At 47.9% G+C, this 25,083-nt stretch overlaps 1 protein-coding gene across 5 annotated transcripts in view; it reads left to right on the top strand.

The window, feature by feature from the left end:
• LOC125980737 (neuronal PAS domain-containing protein 3) overlaps window positions 1-25,083 on the top strand; it is a 102,751-nt gene that overhangs the window by 58,687 nt on the left and 18,981 nt on the right. For all 5 annotated transcript variants that reach the window (XM_049740214.2, XM_049740215.1, XM_049740218.2 and 2 more), the window contains one exon: window positions 5,874-6,066. In XM_049740214.2, the coding sequence (XP_049596171.1) occupies window positions 5,874-6,066 (193 nt within the window). The remainder of the gene's footprint in view (window positions 1-5,873; window positions 6,067-25,083) is intronic.

Below are 25,083 nucleotides of genomic sequence, written 5' to 3'. Positions count from 1 at the left end.
TAGAAATATGTCTTTAAACGTGTCTTAAATGTTTCTACTGAGGTAGTAGTTCTAATATTCATTGGTAGGGCATTCCAAAGCTCTGGAGCCCGACTAGAGAATGCTCTAGACCAGGGGTCACCAACACGGTGCCCGCGGGCACCAGGTCGCCCGTGAGGACAGCATGAGTCGCCCAAAGTACTGTTCTAAAATTAGCTCAAATAGCGGCACTTGTCAGTGAGCTGCATCTATTTATTTTACAGTCAAACCTCGGTTTTCGAACGTCCCGGTTGTTGAAATAATCGGAATTCGAACAGAAAATTCGAGATTTTTTTGCTTTGGTTGTCCAACAAAATTCGGAGGTCGAACCTCGCGAGATGAGCCGGGAGGACCCGAGAAAACCCGACCGGGCAGCCCGGATGCCGACTGACTCCGTTTTTATTGTATTTTCGTTACTTTGAGGATTGTAGTAACCCCTAATCATGCCTCCAAAGAAATCAAGTGGGAGCATTAAAGCCATCCTAAAACACAAAGACACTCTCAAAGCAATGCAACAGTGAGCGCCCGACGCGCTGCGGATGCGCGATCGGACCAAATTAAGCTCCCTGCGCACAGAGGTCCACTTAAATTTTGGAAAGTACAACACGACTTTAAAAATGTTTTCTAAATTTTAGCGACGGCTCTGTCACAATAATGCGACAGGCACGGTGCAGTTGCGCGGTCAGCGACGCGCTACTGTTGTGCGTTCGGCGGTGCGCTGGGGTTGCGCGATAGGACCAAATTAAGCTCCCTGCGGACTAAGGTCCACTTAACATTTTTAAAGTAAATCAGGACTTTAAAATTATTTTCTAAATTTTAGCGACGGCTCTGTCACAATGGTGGGCGACGCGCTACGGTTGCGCGTTCGGCGGGCGCTGCAGTTGCGCGATTGGACAAACATGCGCAAATGAAAAAAAATGCTTAAAAAAGGCGGGTTTTTTTGTCTTGAAATGGATTTTTTTTTATTCCATTACAGTGAAGCCTCGGTTTTCGAACGTCCCGGTTCTCGAACAAATCGGTATTCGAACAAAAGTCGGATGTCGGACGAAATTCGGTTGTCGAACCTCGCGAGATGAGCCGAGAGGACCCGCATGCCAACTGACTTCGTTCGTCATTACATTTTTGTTACTCTGAGGATTGCATCAACTCTAATCATGCCTCCAAAGGAAGCAAGTGGGGGCAGTAAAGCCATCCTAAAACACAAAGACGCTCCTAAAGCAATGCGACAGTGAGCTCCCGGCGCGCTGTGGTTGCGCGATCGGACCAAATTAAGCTCCCTGCGCACTGAGGTCCACCTAAATTTTGGAAAGTCCATTAGGACTTTACAAATATTTTCTAAAATTTAGCGACCGCTCTGTCACAATAATGTGACCAGCGCGGTGCAGTTGCACGGTCGGCGGCGCGCTACGGTTGCGCGTTCGGCGGTGCGCTGCAGGTGCGCGATCGGACCAAATTAAGCTCCCTGCGCACTGAGGTCCACTTAAAATTTGGAAAGTACATTCGGACTTTAAAAATATTATCTAAATTTCAGCGACGGCTCTGCCACAATAATGCGACCATCGCGGTGCAGTTGCGCGGTCGGCGACGCGCTACGGTTGCGCGTTCGGCGGTGCGCTGCAGTTGCGCGATCGGACAAAAATGCTCCAATGAACAAATGCTTAAAAATATATATATTTTTTTTGCTTGGAATGGATTAATTCTCATTCCATTATTTGTAATAGGAAAACATGATTCGGAATTCGAACTGTTCACTTCTCGACCAGCCTTCTGGAACGGATTGTGGTCGAAAACCGAATCTCCACTGTATTTGTAATGGGAAAAATAGATTCGGAATTCGACCGAACCGCCTTCTGGAACGGATTGTGGTCCAAAACCAAGGTTTGACTGTATTTTTGCTATTCTTGTTAAAATCTATTTCAGAAGTGTGTGTCAAACTGGTAGCCCTTTGCCTTAATCAGTACCCAGGAATTAGCTCTCGGTTTAAGAAAGGTTGGTGACCCCTGCTCTAGACCCTGCAGACATTTTCTTGGCCCTCGGTGTAACTAAAAGACTAGCGTTTTGCGAAAGAAGGTTACGAGACGGAACATAAGGAATGACTAGGTCGACGAGATATGAAGGCGCTAAGCCATGCAGTGATTTATAGGTTAGTAGAAGAACCTTGAAGTCACATCTTAAATAGACCGGGAGCCAATGTAATTTGGCTAATATTGGGGTAATGTGATCAAATTTTCTTGACCGTGAGAGCAGCCTCGCAGCGGCATTTTGCACTAACTGTAGACTTTTGATACTGGACTTAGAGAATAATACATTACAGTAGTCCAGGCGCGACGTGACGAACGCATGTATAATAGTTTCCGCATCCCCGGTCAAGAGCATAGGACGAATCTTAGCAATATTACGAAGGTGAAAAAACGCAATCCTGGTTATATTCTTATTCTTGTTTTTGAAAGGAGAGCGTTTGGTCAACTATTACCCCAAGATTAGTTACCGTATCACTCTGAGTGATAGTACGGTTATCTATAGTTATAGTAGTTTCCTTAAATAAGTGTTGATAACGAGTAGGACCAATTATCAACATCTCAGTTTTATCTGGGTTAAGACGACGGAAGTTGAGAGACATCCATTGCTTGATCACTGCAAGGCATGCCTCGAGATTACAACAGTCCCACGGATCTGTCATCGATAAGTCATATATAATTGGGTGTCATCCGTGTAGCATTGAAAACTAATATTATATCTACGTATTATGTCCCCAAGCGGAATCATATAAATATTAAATAAAATCGGTCCGAGTACCGATCCCTGTGGGACACCACACGTAACATTATAGAGCTCAGAGGATGTATTGCCATGGACCACTTGGTGCGTCCTGTCTGATACATAGGAATTGAACCAGCTGAGTGCTGACCCTGAGATACCAACACAACTTTTAAGACGCCCTAATAAAATATCGAAGTCTACAGTGTCAAAGGCAGCACTAAGATCGAGTAGTAACAATACAGACGACGTATTTGAATCCATAGCTATGAGGAGATCATTAGTCACTTTAGCAAATGCTGTCTCTGTGGAATGATTAGCTCTAAAACCAGACTGAAAAGAGTCATATCGATTATTAGCGACCATGTAATCAATAAGCTGCTGCGCTACTACTTTTTCAAGAAGTTTTGCTATGAATGGGAGGTTTGAAACTGGCCTATAATTACTGAGACAGTCCGGGTCAAGATTTGCTCGCTTAAGTAGCGGTTTAATAATAGCGGTTTTAAAGGCTGTTGGCACTATCCCAGAGGAAACAGACAGATTGATTATATTTAAGACGGACGGTCCTAAAATTGGAAATAATTCTTTAAGTAGTTTGGCTGGAAGCGGGTCGAGTAAACATGTTGTTTGTTTAGCCGCACTAACCAAGTTTGTAAGCATTTCAAGGGACACGCTTTTAAAATTTGAGAGGGTTATTGCATGATCCCCAGCGCTAGTAACCGGCGGAGCGATTGGAATGGTATTCTTGATCTCGTCCCTAATGGACTCAATCTTTTGAGCAAAAAATTTCATAAACTCGTCAGCTGAGTGGAAGGAGCTATCGGGGGTCGGCTGGCGCAGAGTTAGCTTTGCCACTGTATCAAATAGGTATTTAGGATTGTTTTTATTGAGATTAATGACTTGCGAAAAATAACGAGTTTTTGCTAAAATAAGCGCATCTTTATATTTCAGGAGGCTGTCCTTCCATGCCTGATGGAAAACCTCAAGTTCGGTTAAACGCCATCTGCGCTCATGGTTTCTACATAATTGTTTAAGCGTACGTGTTTCATCTGTGAACCACGGAGTTGGCCATCTACGGCGAGTTTTCAGACGTAGCGGTGCCACAGAGTCGATGGCTTTTAATAATGTCGCATTGAATTCATTTGTAAGATTATCAATAGATCCGCTGTATGCGGGAAACATGGCGGTTGCCGGTGACAGTAACTCAGATAGCGCAGTTGCAGTCGTGGAGTTAAAATTAAAATTACGGCTGCTAAAATTCTGTACTGGCTTCAGTGATCTTCAACCTCTTCCTGGCAGCAGCCATACTCCTATTTTGTTAGTCCATCGCGGAAGATAGCAGTGTCTCCATTGAGTTTCACCTGCATGGGAGCTTATTCAACATCCGACGCCTACAGGCAAAGACAAAGATGGCAGACTTCAACATCCAGGAGCTGCAAAATGCAAATGACTGCACACTCCTAACCCCACCCCTGATAAAAAAACGGTAAAGACCCAATAATTGCCACACACACATCTGGTTGTAGTGAAATTTGTCCTCTGCATTTAACCCATCCCAGAGGGGAGCAGTGAGCAGCAGCGGTGCTGCGATGCCATGCAGCATGCACTAGACACCATGTCATCAGTCTACCGCTCATTAGGTCTGGTAATCAACACCCAGAAAACAGAAGTACTTATCCAGGAGAGGTCCCCTTCCCCTACACCCCCAGTGTTTACCGTCAGTGGCACACCTTTCAAGGTCGTTGAGCAGTTTTGCTACCTCGGTAGTACTCTGACCTCAATATGCCAGATCAATGCTGAAATCCAGGCTCGTGTCAACTCAACCTCCTCTGCCTTTGGGAGACTGCGCTCTCGGGTGTTTGAAAATAAAAATTTTCGAACCTCAATGAAAGTGTCAGTCTACAGGGCGGTGTGCGTGTCAACTCTGGTGTATGGGTCAGAAGCCTGGACACTATACCGCTGCCTTGATGTATTTATCAGATGCCTTCAATGCATTCTTGGCATCACATGACAGGACCGGATTCCTCACATGGACATGTTACAGCGCACTGACTCCATAATCATAGAGGCAATCCTGGCACAGAGACAACTGGTTGGCTACATCATATGGATGCCAGAACACCGATTGCCTCGTCTGGTGGTCTATGATCAGCTCCTGTCAGCCAGCAGAAAGCCCGGAGGACAAAAGCTGCGATATAAAGACCAACTGAAAGGGACATTGAAGAGGTCCAAAATCAAACTCAATGAACATGAGGCAGCTGCAGCTAACCGATCGCTGTGGCGCTTGCTGTGCCATGATGGGGTCATGTACCTAGAGTGTGGAAATCAACACTGGAGGGACCCGCGGAGGCGAAGACACCATTCTGCAGTTCCAGAACCACACCAACCCCCGATTCAGAACATGTGGCTTCAGGATTGGACTTCACAGTGACATAGAATGGCATCTGCGCCAGCAACGATAGCCACCAATCAAATCAACAAAATGGAAGCTACGTCTTCTTGGACGACGATGGACCGCCTAAGCAAGCGTGCGTGTGTGCGTGCATGTGTGTGCGTGTGTCGGGGGGCATGTTACTTGAAGGGTGGGGAGGGGGGTGTTGCTTGGCACCTCCTTCATGGGCCACATCATGCGATTGTTTTTAGCATCCTGTGTTTTGTTTGCTTTCATGCATCACATTCAATCACACTCAGCTGACACGTGCCCTTGAGGCAGCAGAAAAGAGCTCATCTATTTGTCATCTTTTGAGTGGCTGACAAACAGAGTGTCTATTTACCTCGCATGTGTGTGCGCGCATCAAAAGTAATTCCTCCTCAGAGTGTGAACACATTTCTGTCAGCGCACGTTTTGCACGTTTGCATCTCGTAGCCAGTCTGAAACGTCCGCAACAGCCCCGACCATCGTGGCCTCTTCAAAGTCGATTCATCAACAACTCGTCGACCGTCACATGAATGGACAACTATTTCGATCATCGCGTCACTGTTCAGAGCCTTTTATTTCTCTTTTTTTTTTTTTTTTAATGCAAGCCTCTCAACAAGATATAGTCATTGGTCTTTGGATATTGTATTCCGAGGAAGTAATGACTGGCGGTTTCCTTCAGGTGGAGCTGACGGGCAGCAGTGTGTTCGACTATGTGCACCCGGGCGACCACGTGGAGATGGCGGAGCAGCTTGGCATGAAGGTCCCGCCTGGCCGGGGGGCAGCAGCAGCACTGTGCCGGGGCACCATCAACGAGGATGCCGCCTCTTCGGCCTCGTCGCCGTCATCGCCGTGCCCTGAGGCGCCCGAGCCAGGTAACCGGCGCCACTCATTGCTACTGGTTGCCGCTCGTTGCCGCTCGTTGCCGCTTGTTGCTGCTCGTTGCCGCTCGGCCACCGGGAGCCAGTACTGCCGAAGCCAAACCAAGAGGAATCAATTTCTGCTTCTACTGCTGCGAGCTATCAACGCAAGTTATTATTAGCAAAGTCTAAAAAAATCACAGACGAGTGCAAGTGTTGTCCAACATGCTCATTGGTAACTCTTAGCAGTTCAATCAATCTTTTTTTTTCTTCTTTTTTTTTTTTAATCAATCTTTTTATTTGCCAAGTTTGAGCATGCCAAACAAGGAATTGAACTCGGCCTCTGTACAACATTTAGGTAGCTAACAACATTCAGGACGACACGTGCAAAAATTGACAATTATTCTCAAACATCCCCTGATCTTAAACTCCCAAAGGGGCAGGAAAAACTCAAAACTCTTACTAGGGGAAATGAGAAACCTTGAAAAGAGACCACAGATGGGAGGATCCCTCTTCCAGGATGATCAGGCTGCAATGGATGCAGAGAGCACACATAGTACACATAATATGGACGATCCATAGGTAAAGCACCGAGACCAGGATGTTATTGCACAGTAATGTCTCTGAGACTCTATGAGTGGTGTGAGTTCATCAGAGCAACAGCCTGGGGGAAGAAGCTGTGTCTGTGTCTGCTGGTTTTGGCGTACAGCGCTCTGTAACGCCGTCCGGAGGGGAGTAGTTCGAACAGACCACGACCTGGGTGAGAAGGGTCTGTAGAGATGTTACTTGCACGTTTCCTGGTCCTGGACAGGTACAAGTCCTGGATAGATGGGAAGTTGTTCCCAATTATATTTTCTGCAGTCCTGATTGTCCGTTGCAGTCTGTGCTTGTCTTGTTTGGTGGGTGATCCAAACCAGAGAGTGATGGAGGTTCAGAGGATAGACTGGATGATGGCAGTATAGAAGGTCTTGAGCAGCTCCTGTGGCAGGTTGAACTTCCTGAGCTGTCTCAGAAAGTACTGCCTCTGCTGGGCCTTCTTCTGGACAGAGTCTATGTGGCTGGCCCATTTCAGGCCACGAGAGATTGTGGATCCCAGGAACTTGAAGGTGTGTGTGTGAAAGTGGTGAAGGGTCTCTCCTGAAGTCCACTGTCATCTCCACGGTCTTGAGCAGGTTCAGATCCAGGTGGTTTTGGCTGCACCAGTGGACCAGCTGCTCCACCTCCTGTCTGTATGCAGTTTCGTCACCGTCCTGGATCAGTCCCATGAGAGTGGTGTCATCCGCATACTACTGAGGAGCAATCGTTAGTGTAGGGAGAGAAGAGCAGTGGGGGGGAGGACGCACCCCTGGGGGGGGCGCCAGTATTGGTGGTCCGGGTGTTGGATGTGATGGTCCCCAGCCTCACATGCTGTCTCCTGTTGGTCAGGAAGCTGGTGATCCACTGACAGGTGGAGGCAGGCAACGCGAGCTGGATGAGCTTCTGGTGGAGGATGTCAGGAGCGATGGTATTGAACGCCGAGCTGATGTCCACAAGCAGGATCCTGGCGTACGTCCCTAGGGTGTCCAGGTGGTGCAAGATGTAATGCAGTCCCATGTTGACCGCATCATCCACCAACCTGTTTGCCCGGTAGGCAAACTGCAGGGGGTCGAGCAGAGGGCCCGTGATGTCCTTCAGGTGGTTCAACACTAAACTCTCAAAGGATTTCATGACTACAGATGTCAAGGTGACAGGTCTATAGTCATTCAAACCTGTGATGGCGGGCTTCTTGGCCACTGGTACGATGATGGAGCTCTTGAAGCACGAGGGCACCTCGCAAATGTTGGTTTGCATAGTTTGTTAGCATTAGGCCAGCGGTGTCAAACAAATTTTTTTTGCGGGCCGCATTGTAGTCATAGCTTCTTTCGGAGGGCCAATATGACTGTCCACCCAAATCAATGTATGAGCACCTCATATTATATACAGTAAAAGCTACAAAACAAACTGACAAATAACTCGTTTTCAAATCAGACGAGTAAAAACTGGTCAAATTTAAAAAAAAAAAGGTATTAATAAAAGTGAAGAAAATTTGCAATTTTAGTAATGACACACAAATTTGATGCACAATTTGTCTTCAGGCGCCACACAAAATGAATTGGCAGGCCATATCTGGCCCCCGGGCCTTGAGTTTGACACCTGTGATTTAAACCCTAGTTTGAAACCCTAACTCTCGTATGAACCCTAGTTTAAAACCCTAGCCCGAGCTTTAAACCCTATTTTGAAACTCTAACCCTAGCTTTAAACCCTACTTTGAAGCCCTAACCCTAGCTTTAACCCTACTTTGAAACCCTAACTCTAGTATAAAATCCTGCTTTGAAACCCTAACCCTAGTGTGAAACCCTAGTTTGAAATCCTAACCATAGCTTTAAACCCATGTTTGAAACCCTAACCCTAGCTTTGAACGCTACTTTGAAACCCTAACTCTAGTATGAAACTCTACTTTGAAACCCTAACCCTAGATTTAAACCAGTGGTGTCAAACTCTTTTTTTTTCACAGGCCACATTGTAGTCATAGCTTCTTTCGGAGGGTTACTATGACTGACTGTCAACCCAAATAAATGTATGAGCACACTTGGGGAACCGAACTGCACTCTGGCGGCGACTTGGGGAACCGAACCGCACTCTGGCGGCGACTTGGGGGACAGAACCGCACTCGGGCGGCGACTTGGGGGACAGAAGCGCACTCGGGCGGAGACCTGGGGGACAGAACCGCATTCGGGCGGAGACCTGGGGGACAGAACCGCACTCCGGCGGCGACTAGGTGAACCGAACCGCACTCGGGCGGCGACTAAGGGAACCGAACCGCACTCGGGCGGCGACTAGGGGAACCGAACCGCACTCGGGCGGCGACTTGGGGAACCAAACCGCGCTCGGGCGGCAACTTGGGGAACCTAACCGCGCTCGGGCGGCGACTTGGGGGACAGAACCGCACTCGGGCGGCGACTTGGGGGACAGAACCGCACTCGGGCGGTGACTTGGGGGAGCGAACCGCACACGGGCGCCGACTTGGGGAACCGAACCGCGCTCGGGCGGTGACTTGGGGAACAGAACCGCGCTCGGGCGGCGACTTGGGGGACAGAACCGCACTCGGGCGGCAACCCTAACATGAACCACTCTCGGGCGGCAACCCTAACATGAACCGCTCTCGGGCGGCAACCCTAACATGAACCGCTCTCGGGCGGCAACCCTAACATGAACAGCTCTCGGGCGGCAACCTTAACATGAACCGCAATCTGCCGCAACTCCGGAAGTCTGTACCGCAATCGGCGGCAACTCCGGAAGTCTGTACCGCAATCGGCGGCAACTCCGGAAGTCTGTACCGCAATCGGCGGCAAACTCCCGAAGTCCGTACCGCAATCGGCGGCGACTCTGGAAGTCCGTACCGGAACCGGAGGCAACTCTGGAAGTCTGTACCGCAATCGGCAGCAACTCTGGACTGTGTGGCTGTGCGCAGCAGCAAGAGCCATCACGCGCCGCAGCAGTGGGAGTGGAGCCAGGGACGATCGCTGGCCCGGCGCAGCTCGCCCGACGTCTGCCGACGTCCGCAGGTCCCGCGAAGCCGGGGTGGAGCCCGACGGCGGCCGTGAGTCTGATGACGCCGGGAGGCACTCCGATGGCGGCCGCGGGTCCGGCATCGCGGCAGCAGAGACCGATGGTGGCCACGGGTCCGGCGTTGCGGCAGCAGAGTCCCAAAGCTGCCGCGAAGCCCATAGCGCTGGAACATGCAGGGACTGGCGGTCGTGGATTGGGCATCGCAGCAGGATCTGATGGAGGAGAGGGGTCCAAGCGCTGGTCGTTGTAGTGGTCGGATCGTTCTGTCACGATGCGAGTGGAACATGGAGCAGGACGACCAAGTGCAGCTTGGACCAGGGTTTATTGAGGGAAAAGGGAAGTGGAACGAGGCATCGAGGGAAACAGACGATAACTGGCAAACTAATAACATGACAGACTGACCGACAGGGATGGCAAACAGAAACAGACTCGAAACAGACAGGAACCACAAGGACAGCAAACGTGACGACATCGACGATCCGACAGGGACTGAAGGGCAGACAGGACTTATATACATGACAGGTAATGAGAGGCAGGTGGGAATAATCACACTGATCATGGGCACACAGGAGGGGAGGGGCGAGCACACAGACACACGAACAAAACTATCGGGGACGAGTCGTGACAGATTCGACCCCGACCCGCGGCACCATTAGTATTCGGCGCGGCGCCGGGAAGACTTTTCACCTGGCGAAGCTTGTCGCGCCGCTGATGATAATTTGAGAATTAGAGCGAAATCCATTTGTAAATTAAACAAAGCGACTTGATCTGGGCGTTGGACGTCACTTCATCAGGACGTTCAAACATGCTGCAGATTGCCTCGCCGGCTGCGGCGCTCCGCCGAGACACGGCACTAATTACATCTCCCGCCCGATTATTCGTCGCTCTTGGCTGCTGTGTGACAGCCGGGGAGACGCAGGGGGCTGTGTGTGTGTGTGTGGGGGGGGGGGTGCTACTATATTTCTTTTTTGCAATTTACCATGTGACTCGTATATCTGATATCGTATATTTCTGAAAAGCACTACTGGAAATATTCAAAATGAACCTCAAACGTCCACCAGGTCCTTTGCCTTCCTTCACCACCAGGGGTGGCCTTATCACTTTTGCCCTTGAGCACTCAACAATCAGAAATGTCCGATGACACAGGACGGACTTGTTGATGAGCTTGCCAACTTTCAATGAGGAAAAAAAACTCACAAAGTACATAAAATGAACCTTGAAAGTGGTGAGAAACCCAAATTGTCTCAGCAGCGCACGTGCACTCGCAGCAGGTAACACAGCGGATAATCGAAAGGCAAGCTGCATTGTATTATCTTATCGTCAGAATCATATTGGCAGTTTTGAGAGGTCCCAGAGGTTTTGGGCCAGGCTCTGCAGCACTGCATGTTTTGGTTCGAGGTGTTTTTGTGGGTATGATTAGCAACTGGTGCACTAATTGTCTTATTTCAACATGGCTGCCATGGTTATTGTCGCAAATGACATGATTAGCCCACCACAGCAATGGTGCACATTTATCATCATCACTACGCTCTGCTTCGCTTGTGTTTGTGTGTGTGTGTGTGTGTGTGTGTGGGGGGGGGGGGGGTTTGACTTCCTGCTTTTTTTCCACTCGTTGCCTTTTCGATTTTCTATATTTGTTCCTTTTGCTCTTTTCAATTTCCTGTCTTTTCCACTTCCTGTCTTTGTCCCATCCCGCTCCCACGTGCTCTTTTTTTTAACTTCCTGTTTGTTTGTTTGTTTGTTTGTTTGTTTGTTTGTTTGTTTGTTTGTTTGTTTGTTTGTTTGTTTGTTTGTTTGTTTGTTTCAACAGCATCTGTCACACCTTGGCAAAATTTCTAAATGTATTCTAGAGGTTCCATTCGATTAAAAGAGGAGGTGGCCGTAGTCCCTAGCTGATGTGTTGCATTGTGGGGAAAAAGCAGCATACAGGAAAAATGAGCTGGGACCTATAAAATACATGACCACGACGCCCTTTGGTGGACGAAACGTTTTTGTAACTGTAACTGATAATTAGCAGCTCGCTATGTTAGCATCATAACAGTCAGTCTCAGCTGCTGGCAAGCTGTTAGCACGTGGACTGTCTCTTAGCGCTAATTTTGTTAGCAAATTGCGATATTGTAAATGCTATACACTTCCTGATTCCTTCCTTTCTCCCTTTCTGTTTTTTCCATTTCCCGTCATTGCAGTTTCCTGTGTTTTTCCACTTCTCAATCGTCAGTTTTCCATTTATTGAAAATTCCACTTCCGGTTCTTGTCCTCTTCCTGTCTTTGTCACTCCCTGGACAGCAAGGAGACACATTTGAACACAGTTTGGCAGCAAGTAGATTGATGCTGTATAGCCAGTAAAGTGTGTTGACGATATCAAATCGCTGACCTAGCAGTTAGCTAGGATGTTTATAGCGCTGATGTAGCGACGAGCCATGTTAGCATGTCGGTGGTCTCTTGTAACTTAACTAGTCTGAGTAATTGCGTTAGTGTGTTGATAGCAGCTGGCTACGCTAGCCGATTGATGCTATGAAGCTCCTGCGATAGCACGTAGCTACATTAGCATATTGATTGCGAGCTAGTTCCTTGAAGAAAAGTGAAGCTTGTCTTTGAAAGACTCGTTCATTTTTGCGACCTTGACATCCGGTTACGGTAGCTTGTTATCAGTGCGACGCAATGAAGCTTCAGGAGCAAGAGGCCATGTTTTGGCTTCACAAAGACGACGATGGCCCGCAGAGACCTGGCGCCGTCACGTAGCCCTGCCGCGGTGGGTTTTGTCCACGCGTCTTGTTTCTTCCTAATGAACGCTTTGTCCTTCAAAGGCCGCCAAAGTTTCACAGCGCAAATGATAATTCTATAAATATCCATTTGATAATAATGAGCTCCCAAGTCGTGCAGCGCCACTTGCTGCCTTTCAGGCTAATCTTTGTCTTGGAGGAACTGCGTCCCTCAAGACACTTTGCCCGCAAAATGAGAAACAGAAAACAAGCACCACCTCTGAACCCTCGCTCCCCTCCTCATCCTTGTCTTCTTCATCATTTGTTTGTCTTTCCTCCTCCTCGTCATTATCTTTCTACATGTCGTTTTCCCCCTCTTACATCGTTCGCTGCACGTCGCAACCCTCGAGACTTCTTTCAATAGAAACCTGTGCGTGCTTGCGTGTTTACGTGCTTGTATGCGTTTGCTTTGAGTGTGTGTCTGCGCATGCGTACGGGACATACCCTGTGTTGTCATGGATGAGTATAGCAGGGTGACCAAATGTAGCTTGGACCAGGGTTTATTGAAGGGAAGGGAAGGGAAGTGGGCGAACACAGACACAGGCGTGATAGAGACTCACGACCAGCAGACAGCCAAACAGAAGTCCATTCGGACACAGAACAGAATCTGATCGTGAGCCTCCAGACAAAACCGGGGGGAAACTGGACGAGCAGGACAGGAAACACTAGGCGCAGACACAGACAGGAGACAACAGTAGACACCGACAGGGAGAAACACACGGGCAGGGCTTAAATACATAAGGTAACAAGAGGAACTAGGTAATAGACATTGCGGTGATGAAAGGGGTGTGGCTGAGCGAGCGTCCCGCGACACGGACTTGACATGTGTAACATGCCGTGTTCAGGCAACTGTTATTTTGATCTGTTTGGTGTTAGGCTACGGATTCTAGTTATTGATCTGACTCCAAATTGCGATCAACACTTAACACATGAGTTGCTATGTCCTAATCCACACACTGGCGCACCTAACAATTTTGCGAATTTGTTCTGTCAAAGAGAAGACCAGTAGATCAATCAGACCGAATTTACCAATTGTTTGTTCCTGACAAAGCAAGCCAATACAGGCGCCTGGGTGCCGGGTCCCTCACACTAAAACTCGTGTGTTCTTGTGACCACCAAGAGACAACACATTCTTCCGGGTTGCCCAGTTATAAAGAAACACAATATGAATATTCAAACATGTAAAACATGATGATTGGTCGATGGCCGTCTCTTCCCCACAGGATGTTATCGCAGCTGTTCTGATGGTTGGGTCTTTCTCGCAAAGCTCGACCACAAGGACAGGGGTGTTATTCTCGTTTCTCACCTATCTCGAAATGTTCTCGCCAGCTGCGCGTCTGTCCCGCTCTCGCTTGACTGATGATACACCCTGTTTGCACAACACTTAGAAGAAACCAACTTCGAGCAGCTGCCTGCACATTTCCTTTAACACTCATCATGTGATCATACAAACACAGCCACTACTGGAGATTATATTGATGTGATTATATATACCGTATTTGCCGGTGTATTGGTCGACCTTTTTCGATCCAAAATCGACCGAAAAAAATCGACCTCGACTTATACACCGAGTCATAAAATTTAACTTCGTATTCATCGCTTCAAATGTGATGGTAACCAAGGCCGTTTCTCATGCATCTCATTGTGCGTTGCACTTAGAAAATTTGAACCGGGCGGCGTGCGCGAGTGCGCGGCCCGCTGGAAGTCGAATGAGGCTCAGCGATCTCCTCCGCGGTGCTTCTAAACAGCCGATCCGCTCGGCGGGGGCTATTTTCGGCCACTCGGCGCGTGCGCACGGCCTCCCGGATGTGCCGGGCGGCGTGCGCGAGCTCGCCGGCCGCTGGAAGTCGAATGAGGCTCAGCGATCTCCTCCGCGGTGCTTATAAACAGCCGATCCGCTCGGCGGGGGCTATTTTCGGCCACTTGGCGCGTGCGCACGGCCTCCCGGATGTGCCGGGCGGGTGCGCGAGCTCGCCGGCCGCTGGAAGTCGAATGAGGCTCCGCGATCTCCTCCGCGGTGCTTATAAACAGGCGATCCGCTCGGCGGGGGCTATTTTCGGCCACTTGGCGCGTGCGCACGGCCTCCCGGATGTGCCGGGCGGGTTCGCGAGCTCGCCGGCCGCTGGAAGTCGAATGAGGCTCCGCGATCTCCTCCGCGGTGCTTATAAAGTGCGGATCCGCTCGGCTTGGAGCTATTTCCGGCCTCCCGTTGGTGCCGGGCGGCGTGCGCGAGCTCGCCGGCCGCTGGAAGTCGAATGAGGCTCCGCGATCTCCTCCGCGGTGCTTATAAACAGCCGCATGCGCACGGCCTCCCGGAATTTGAACACATTTCGTCAATAAATTTCGCATATTGAATTTTGAAGTTTAATATAATGCAACAATTGAGCTCGACTTATACAAAGGATATATCATAAAATCGTAAATTTCTGTCGAATTTTAGGGGGTCGACTTATACACCGAGTCGACCTGTACACCGGCAAATACGGTAGGTCTAGCGCAGCCTTAATAAAATATGTTTGCAAAGCGTATCAATGTTGACGCCACGGTTTGGCCAGGCCCGCGCACCCTGCTGCCCCCCACCCCCGCCAGTATAGTGCCATTCCACGCCTTGGAGCCCACCGGGCCCCCTCCTTTCTTGAACATTCTCTGATCCATGCCGTCTTCCTCCCCACACACCCGCACCCACACAGGGTGTGCACATAAACGCACACGCATCCGCACGCACACACGCACGCCAATACATAAAGCGCGCACACAGAGCTCAGACGAACGACGACAAACTGACACAAACTTTACAGAGATTACGCACGAACACAGAACACACAGACAAAGGGATTCGAATCCATCTGTCATGTAACTTTTTTGCCACTTTCTTTCGGTCAATGCCACTCACGATTTGCGCTTCCACATCAGCATCCATTCCTTTCAATCTCACTCACACACACTCATATACACACCCACTCATGAGGATCCTCTGCGCGCGCACACACACACACACCAGCACAAAAGGATGAACACACGTTTTGGTTCGTCTTACTTGTCTGATTTATTCTCTATTTAACATTCTCCATTACTGATTTCTTCCATAAAACACACATCTCACTCACACACACTCCCCCCAATTTGGTTGCTCATTTTGGATATTTTAGCGGTCTGATCTCTCACAGGAGGAACTGTTACCACCGGATACTTTTTGAGGAGGCCTCACTTTTCCTCGGGGATTTCTAAAACCCCCCAGCTATTTGAATACGATCTTCATCGCACCCTTGTCCGCCACGACGAAGCACTAGGTCCCTGACCTATCCCTTAGTATGCGTAAGTCCCTGACTTTACCGTACACGTTACACACGTAAGTTCCAAACTTATTCACCGTATGTATCTTAACTTCCTGCACACCTTATTTGATCTGAACGACAGTCTCCTCTTAAATTTCCTCTTTCAATTTGCAGAATTTCGACTTCTAGTAACAGGTATTCTGCTTATTCAGAGCTGAGGAGACGTCGTACCAGCTCAACGTTGTGTGACAGCACATATCACAACGGTTCGCCGACCGGGAAACAGTGTCCCTGACAACTGTCCGGTGTCCTGGATACAGACCGCGAGTTGTCAATTACGCTTCTCTTGACATCACGTCGGGGTCACCAAGAAATTGTTAGGCTACGGATTCTAGTTATTGATCTGACTCCAAATTGCGATCAACACTTAACACATGAGTTGCTATGTCCTAATCCACACATTGGCGCACCTAACAATTTTGCGAGTTCGTTCTGTAAAAGAGAAGACCAGTAGATCAATCAGACTGAATTTACCAATTGTTTATTCCTGACAAAGCAAGCTAATACAGGCGCCTGGGTGCCGGGTCCTTCACGCTAAAACTCGTGTGTTCTTGTGACCACCAAGAGACAACACATTCTTCCAGGTTGCCCAGTTATAAAGGAACACAATATGAATATTCAAACATGTAAAACATTGTGTGATGATTGGTCGATGGCCGTCTCTTCCCCACAGGATGTTATCGCTGAGTGCAGCTGTTCTGGTGGTTGGGTCTTTCTCGCGAAGCTCGACCACAAGGACAGGGGTGTTATTCTCGTTTCTCACCTATCTCGAGATGTTCTCGCCAGCTGCGCGTCTGTCCCGCTCTCGCTTGACCAATGATACATCCTGTTTGCACAACACTTAGAAGAAACCAACTTTGGCAGCTGCCTGCACATTTCCTTTAACACTCATCATGTGATCATACAAACACAGCCACTACTGGAGATTATATTGATGTGATTATATATAGGTCTAGCGTAGCCTTAATAAAATATGTTTGCAAACTGCTGAAAGCACATTTATTTCCCTTTATTAATCAGACCTATCCACCACATGGACTGCTGCGCTCTGGCAACACACTTTGATATGCCTTTGTGGCCTTCATGTATTTTGTTGAGCATTTCCTCTTGACCAGTTTTTGTGTGTGGTTGCTTCGCTTGAGTTCAATATGGTATTTTGGTCAAACGTGCTTGCACGTGAGGTGAAATCCTGCAAATGAGGAGAGACAAACCCATTCGAGGAGTGTCAATTTTGCTCTCAAAATGGCAAGGAAAAAAATGCACAGCTAAATGAATATATGAAGATGAACACAGGACGTTTTTAACAAAGTGGGAAAGTTTATATTTTTTTTGTTGAACGCAATGGCAAGCCATTCTGCCTGATATGTCAGACGTCATTAGATGTATAAGACTTTGATGTCTATTGTATGCAAATGAGGTAGGGGTCATAAAATTTTATGGCATTTTATGGCGCCATAAATCGGCGCCATTTTAGATTGGGGGGGCCATGTGCGCCAGTCTGGCGGGCGCCAAGATAGCACCAGTCGAGACGAGATCAAGTGCCTTAACAAATTCAGGGGTTGTCCAAACACCTGTTAACGATCTTTACTCATCATTAGGTGTACACGCCCTCCGCTGGTTGCTACGCTCAGCGCATGTACGCACAGTGTGAAGACAAGTTTACCTTTAGCTGTTTTGAAGGGTAAAACAGGAAAATACAAACCACGGGGTGGGTTGACTGTGGTGCTGATGAAACCGAAATACGACCTGGGGTCTTTAAAATCACCGTGGATAATCGTTGGATGACCTATGGGGTAGGTGCCTGTACTATTGATGAAAGGGTATAATGACGTCACATCAACATACAACACACGCTCATTAGGTTCTGCCGTGTATCTTAAAACAAATGCGTTTGTTCGACCCCCAAAAACGACCTGCCTCGGCTTGAGCGGTGTAGGAAATTTGGCTTTTTTCAGGAATTCCTTCACCTCTATGTTCAACTTTTTCATTTGCAACCATTCGTGCTCCCACATAATTAAGCTGTAGTTCCTGAATTTTCTTTTGGGTGTTATCAAACCTCTCCTGAAAGGGGCGTTTTGTTGTCGGACATATTTTAGAGAGGTCGTAGCATTCTGCACAGCCGTGGTGATAACAACCAAAATACTCAAACACTATTTTTACGCCCCCAATTTCAGGATATCCGTCTACTGTGTAGTTATCTATCTTAACCTCGCCCCGTTCAATGCATGCCTAATGTGAATATTTTGGCTGTGCATGATCCATTGCATGTACTGAATAGAGTCATGCAAAAAAGCTTTGTACTGATGCATATAGTTGTCTGAAGGTGTAATGGCTAGTGTTTGAGGGGTTAGAAAATTAGTGCGAAAAACTTTCATGCACACAGAGGCTATTGTCACACCATTGAATGGGTCTATTATAACCAGCTCAGTGGCCTAGTAGTAGAGTGTCCGCCCTGAGACTGGAGGTTGTGGGTCAAACCCCGGCCGGGTCATACCAAAGACTATAAAAATGGGACCCATTGCCTCCCTGCTTGGCACTCAGCATTAAGGGTTGGAATTGGGGGTTAGATCACCAAATGATTCCCGAGCGCGGCACCGCTGCTGCTCACTGCTCCCCTCTCCCCCAGGGGATGGATCAAAATCACATGGGGATGGGTTAAATGCAGAGGACAAATTTCACCACACCCAGATGTGTGTGTGACGATGATCATTGGGACTTTAACTTTAACTTAACTTTATTTCGGTGGCCTCAAAAAACTCACTTCTGAATTTCTCACACCCCTGCATTAACAGGTCAACGTCATTCTCGCAGTAGGCTATCACCTGTTTAGCAAAATCAAACACACCACTAGCTTCTTTGGCATACCATTCATCAAACTTGGCTCGTTGAGAGGGTGACATTCGCTCGATACGTAGTACGTAGGGTCAGGGTGACACCCCACGTAGTTTAGTTCTAAAGAGCTGAATTTGTGTGGGAAATAACCCTTTGATTTATCTTCAAACCCCAGGGCCTTAGGCATCGCACTTAGAGGCATCGTCAGGAATGAGAGCGAGTCTATGAATCAAGATTTTGTGTCTAAATCGACAAATGATAGAACTTTACTCCCCTGCATCAGAATGTCAAGTTTGAGACCTAATTCAAGTATTCTCCTTATCAAGATGTATGAATCAAAACCTTTCGCATTATGTGCAACAAATGTAGTTTGTTTAAAGTCAAAGTCAGCTTTATTGTCAATTTCTCCACATGCCAAAGACACACAAAGAAACCGAAATTTCGTTCCCCCCTATCCTACGGTGACAAGACATGGCCCACAATAAACAATCAAGTAAACAAGTAAACAACAGCGTGCTGAATAAATAATGAATAAATAACACAACAAATAAATTAATAAGAGGAGCAAAAAGGAGCAAGTGAGCGTACAGCAGACATTCTAGAAAAATAGCGCAACAGTGCCGCACGCTACACAGAAGGGGGTAGCGAGTTCAGGGTCCTAAAAGCCTGGAGAAAGAAGCTGTTGGCGAGTCTGGTGGTGCGGGAGCGCAGGCTCCTGTACCTCTTCCTAGAGGGCAGAAGGTCAAACAAAGAGTGAGCCGGGTGACTCACATCACTCGCAATCGAGGTTGCCTTGCGGGCGAGATGGGAGGTGTAAATGTCCTTCAGGGAGGGGAGCGAAGCACCAATAATCTTACCAGCCGTATTCACTATGCGCTGCAGGGCCCTCAAGTTCTGTTCAGTGCAGTTACCACCCCAGGCAGCGATGCAACTGGTGAGGACGCTCTCAATGGTGCCACGGTAGAATGTAGACAGGACTGCCTGAGGAGCACATGCACGCCTGAGCTTCCGCAGGAAGTACAGGCGGCGCTGAGCTTTCTTTGCCAGTGACGCGTTGTTTGCGGACCAGGAAAGGTCCTCACTGATGTGCACCCCCAGGAACTTGGTGCAGCTCACCCTCTCCACCACAGCACCGTCGATGATCAGCGGCAGGTGTTTTGTGTGACCCTTCCGGAAGTCAACAACGATTTCCTTGGTCTTGTTTACGTTCAGCAGGAGGTTGTTGTCCCTGCACCACGTGGTCAGAAGGTCAACTTCCGACCTGTACCGAGTCTCGTTGCCCTTCATGATGAGACCCACCAGAGTCGTGTCGTTAGCAAACTTCACTATGCGGTCGTCGCTGTAGGTCGCAGTGCAGTCATGTGTCAGCAGAGTGAAGAGCAATGGACTGCGCACGGAGCCCTGGGGGGCCCCCGTGCTCAGCGTGATGCTGGCGGAGATTTTGTCGCCAACACGCACCACCTGAGGCCTCTGACAGAGGAAGTCCAGTAGCCAGTTGCAGAGGGAGGTACTGAGGCCCAGCTCGTCGAGTTTGCAGATGAGTCGCTGCGGCACAATGGTGTTGAAGGCAGAGCTGAAGTCCACAAACAGCAACCTCACATATGAGGTCCTTTCTCTCCAGGTGGGTGAGGGCCGAGTGGAGGGCAGAGCAGATGGCATCCTCAGAGGACCGTCTGGCACGGTACGCAAACTGGAAAGGGTCAATGGTGGGGGGGAGAACGGATTTGATGTGCTCCATGACAAGCCGCTCAAAGCACTTCATGATGATGGGCGTCAGTGCCACGGGGCGGTAGTCATTGAAGCAGGACGGTGCAGGTTTCTTCGGCACAGGAACGATGGTGGCAGCCTTGAAACACAAGGGGACGATGGCCTGCTGCAGGGAAACGTTAAAGATGTCCGTGAAGACACCCGACAGCTCCCCAGCGCAGTCCTTCAGCGCTCGACCCGGGATGTTGTCAGGGCCCGCCGCCTTACGGGTGTCAATAGCGGCAAGCGCCCTCCTCACTCCGTCGGCAGAGAGTGGGTTTAGAAAAAATCTGAGAAATTTGTCAACGCAATCTGTGCCAAACCACTGTTTTGCCAGTCTATTTGATTTACAACAGATGAGAAAAGGTTTGTGTAAACCATCTGTAGCTACATAGGTTTAAAAATCGTAGTAGACTACATTTTTGCAAGGTGGTTGAGGCTTGATGGGCTGAGTGTAGCACATGTGGGGGTTTAGCAAGGCATCATCTTGATTTAAGATCTCATCACACACTGCGCATTTTTTAACAGGGCAGCGATGTTTAGCACCGGTACCATCAGCTTTCACATAATACTGGAGACCACACCGCAAACATTTTTTGTATGAAGTGCAGTTGCTCACACGATTCGTCGCTCGAAACTCTTTATGTTTGGCAAAGCATTCCTCATTACGGCAAGTTTTGTTACAATTGGGGCAGATAACACGTTTAAACCGCCGTTGTTTACAACGCGGATCGAGACAAACGCTACAGTGTCCTTCACACTGGAGCTGTTGCCAATTCTCATGCCCTTTGTAACAATGTTTGCAAAAGAACGCGTGACCAACGATTTAACCCCACACTCTCATGTAAAAGCCGTGCCTGTCTTGTGGCCTGTTTTGTTGTTAGTGTGTCATTTAGCAGATAGGTTAGTGAGAGAGCAAAGCATAGATTGCTGTCTTTATTACGAAGTGTGTGTAAGTGTCATTTTTTCAACCTTAAAATTTCTTGGTTGGTACTGTTTCGCGACCTGCGACGCATTCCACCGCGCAATGGAGTGACTATTTGTAAAATAAGATCTAAGCTCTCATCAGCCAAAAGCTCTGCATTTTATTGGGCTAAACGCTCAAGCATGTCTGATACACTATCTCTGATAGAGTTTATGTCACGTGTTTGCTGGTAGATGTGAGCTCTATCATTACTAACTCAGCTTGAATCACATCACCTGGTTGTGCTCGCCTATCCACCTTTTGCAAAACATAATCTATTTTACCTTCAATCTGGAGGTAAAAGGTTCCAAAATCATTGATGTTCGCTTGCGATGGTATATTTAACTGCCGCCTTACCTCGACATTATTGAAATGTGGTCTATTGACTACAACAGAACCGCTGCGCTGATCAGTTATTACAGAACCGCTGTTAGATTGGTGGGGCATGTGTTGAAATGCTGGTGTGCTGTCATCAATAACATCTATTTCGTGATCAATTATAACAGAGCAGTTGTTAGGCTGAAATGCCGGTGGAATGTCATCAATAACAACCGGCGTTGAATCGACAGGCTTAACGGTCAACGGGTCAACCAGAGGCTGCGTATTTAGATTTTGGATCATGTTTAGCAATTGAACAGGAATATCAGGACTGATACGCCCGCTGCTATCATTAGCTTGGTTGTTTAATTCTGCTATCATGTTCAGCAATTGTGACGGGATCTGTGTAGGACTCTGTCTAGCTTCATTCAGACTTTGATTGTTCAGTTTATTTATGACAACTTGTAAATGGGTAAGAATATCAGGACTGACGGGGCTTTCTCCCTCCAACAAAGCATTGTTCACATTGTTGAGCAAATCTGCTATTTGGCTCGTAGACGCATTGGTTGATAGCAAATCATTATCGCTTGACAAATCTAGCTCAGGTGTATCACTTCTTTGGTTTGTTTCGCTAAATGGTTGCATATCTATTTCGTCAATGTTTGTTAAGAAATCTGACTGCTGACGTGAGGTTAGAAATATCCATTATATTTCTTTTTTTTAAGAAAATCACAACAGAAACAACACAGAGTAGTAAAAAAACAGACCTATCTTGATTCGGCCAAATCTGTCAGAATACGTATTAGCTTAAAACATTCCTGTAACCGCCTTTTGTAGATACAATTACCACTGCACTTTACAGGCTGTCTTCTATTCGTGTGGTGATGACTCTCGCGTGCCGGCTTAGGCCCCCTGCTGGCTGAGTGGCTCGTGCTTTAGAAGGATGACCCCCCCTCCTCCTCCTCTTTCCTCTTTGAACCCCTCGTCCTGTGTCACGACGCTTAACTGGAAGTAGATATAAAAAAACAGTTAAACCGTTATAATACCAAAAATAGCAAGTCAAATGATAACATAGAAAGAGAAAAAAATAGAAGGAATACCTCTAACTTGGTTTGTCGACTCGTGAGGATGGTTCAAGCCTTCGTATGCAGATAGAGCCTCTGCTAATTCTGTGTCTGTGGATGCTTCCTGTTCCACCTCTATGCTCGTGACAACTTCCTGTCGGTCGGCGTGGGGCGTAAGTGGATTGGTTTCAATGTTAGCACGTGACTCTGATGCGGTTGGTCTCGCTGGCTCTGATGCGATTGGTTCTGCCGCTTCCGATGCTTCAAAATGGCGTCCAGAGACATCCACTAGAGCAAGGGTGCCCAAACATTTTCAACTCGCGAGCTACTTTTGAAATGACCAAGTCACAAAGTTCTACCCACTAAAAAAATTATATATATATATATATGGAGACTTCAATCATGCCAACCTGAAGTCTGTTTTCCCGAGGCTTCACCAGCATGTTCCTTTTCCGACACGTGGCGACAGCTTCCTGGACCTAGTCTACTCGGCGCAAAAGGGAGCTTTCAAAGCCACCCCCCTCCCCCATCTGGGGCTTTCTGACCATCTCACCGTTTTGCTTTTGCCCGCATACAGACAATTGGTAAAGGCATCCAGGCAGGTTCGAGTGTGGCCTGAGGGTGCCTCCGATGCACTTCGTGACTGCTTCGACACCACTGACTGGGACTTGTTTAAGCAGGCAGCCACCTACAACGATTGGACGGACATAGAGGTGTATACAGACTCTGTTACCTCTTACATCACGAAGTGCATCGATGATGTGACTTGCTCGAAATCCGTCGTCACTCGCGCGAACTGGAAGCCGTGGCTGACGGGGGCTGTCCTCAGACTGTTGAGGGCCAGGGACAAGGCTTTCAGAGCGGGGGATGAGGCTGGCTTGAGGACAGCGAGGGCCGACCTGTCCCGAGGCATCAAAGAAGCGAAGAAGGCGTTCTCGTGCAAGGTCTCCACCCACTTCAAGGACAGCAAGTACGCACGTAGCCTTTGGCGGGGCATTCAGTATATATAGTATATATATATATATATCAAAGTCAAAGTCAGCTTTATTGTATATATATATATATATATGTATATATATATATATATATATGTATATATATGTATATATATGTATATAAAAAAAAAAAAACTTTTCCTCACCCCCCGTGGGTGGTCTCTTTTTCCCTTCAAGCTTGGGTCCTCTACCAGAGGCCTGGGAGCTTGAGGGTTCTACGCAGTATCTTTGCTGTTCCTAGTACTGCACTTTTCTGGACTGAGATGTCAGATGTTTTTCCTGGGATCTGTTTCAGCCACTCCTCCAGTTTGGGGGTTACTGCCCCTAGTGCTCCAATGACCACAGGTACCACTGAAGTCTTAACTCTCCAGGTCTTCTCCAGCTCTTCTCTGAGCCCTTGATATTTCTCAAGTTTCTCATGTTCCTTTTTCCTAATGTTACCATCATTTGGGATGGCTATGTCAACCACAACGGCTTTCCTCTGCTCTTTGTCCACCACCACAATGTCCGGTTGGTTCGCCAATACCATTCTGTCTGTCTGGATCTGGAAGTCCCAGAGGATCTTGGCTTGGTCATTCTCTACCACCTTTGGAGGTGTTTCCCACTTGGATCTTGGGACTTCCAGTCCATACTCTGCACAGATGTTCCTGTACACTATTCCAGCTACTTGGTTATGGCGTTCCATGTATGCTTTACCTGCCAGCATCTTACACCCTGCAGTTATGTGCTGGATTGTCTCAGGACCTTCTTTGCACAATCTACACCTGGGGTCTTGTCTGGTGTGGTAGATTTGGGCCTCTATTGCTCTGGTGCTCAAGGCCTGTTCTTGTGCAGCCAGGATCAGTGCCTCATGTCACTTACTGATTGAGCTAGTCAGCCGTGTATATATATATATATATATATATATATATATATATATATATATATATATATATATATGTGTGTGTGTGTGTCAACGTGAAAAATAAGTCCTCCCATTCCCAATGAAAGTGATACTTTTTTTTAAATCCTTTTACTATGTCCAGCTGCTCATTTTATACCCTTTCTTAAGTTTAAGAGAAAAAACAGGGATCTGACAATTGGAGGGAACTCGCGAGTGTTAGTGTTGTGTTGTTAGCGCCGTTGTTTGCGCACGCGTCAAGTGCGAAAAAAAACCCCCAAAACATTTTAATGTCACGCGATCGACCAGTAGTGGCTAGGCGATCGACCGGTCGATCGCGATCGACGTATTGGGCACCCCTGCACTAGAGTCTGTGTTTCAAAATCAGCTTGTGTCAGCTGCTCGTTTTTCCTAGTGGCCACGGCCACGAGATCTGTTACATACATAAAAATAAATCACCAACTAATAGCATTTATATTAACTACCTTAGATGAACGGTTGACTCACCGTAGTCTGATTGTGTTAGATAAACGCCGCTAAAGTCGTCG

Source organism: Syngnathus scovelli, chromosome 14, assembly GCF_024217435.2.
Source record: "Syngnathus scovelli strain Florida chromosome 14, RoL_Ssco_1.2, whole genome shotgun sequence".
NCBI classification, from domain to species: domain Eukaryota; kingdom Metazoa; phylum Chordata; class Actinopteri; order Syngnathiformes; family Syngnathidae; genus Syngnathus; species Syngnathus scovelli.
The sequence above is the reverse complement of the archived record's forward strand: the minus strand, read 5'-3'. Positions and strand labels throughout refer to the sequence as shown.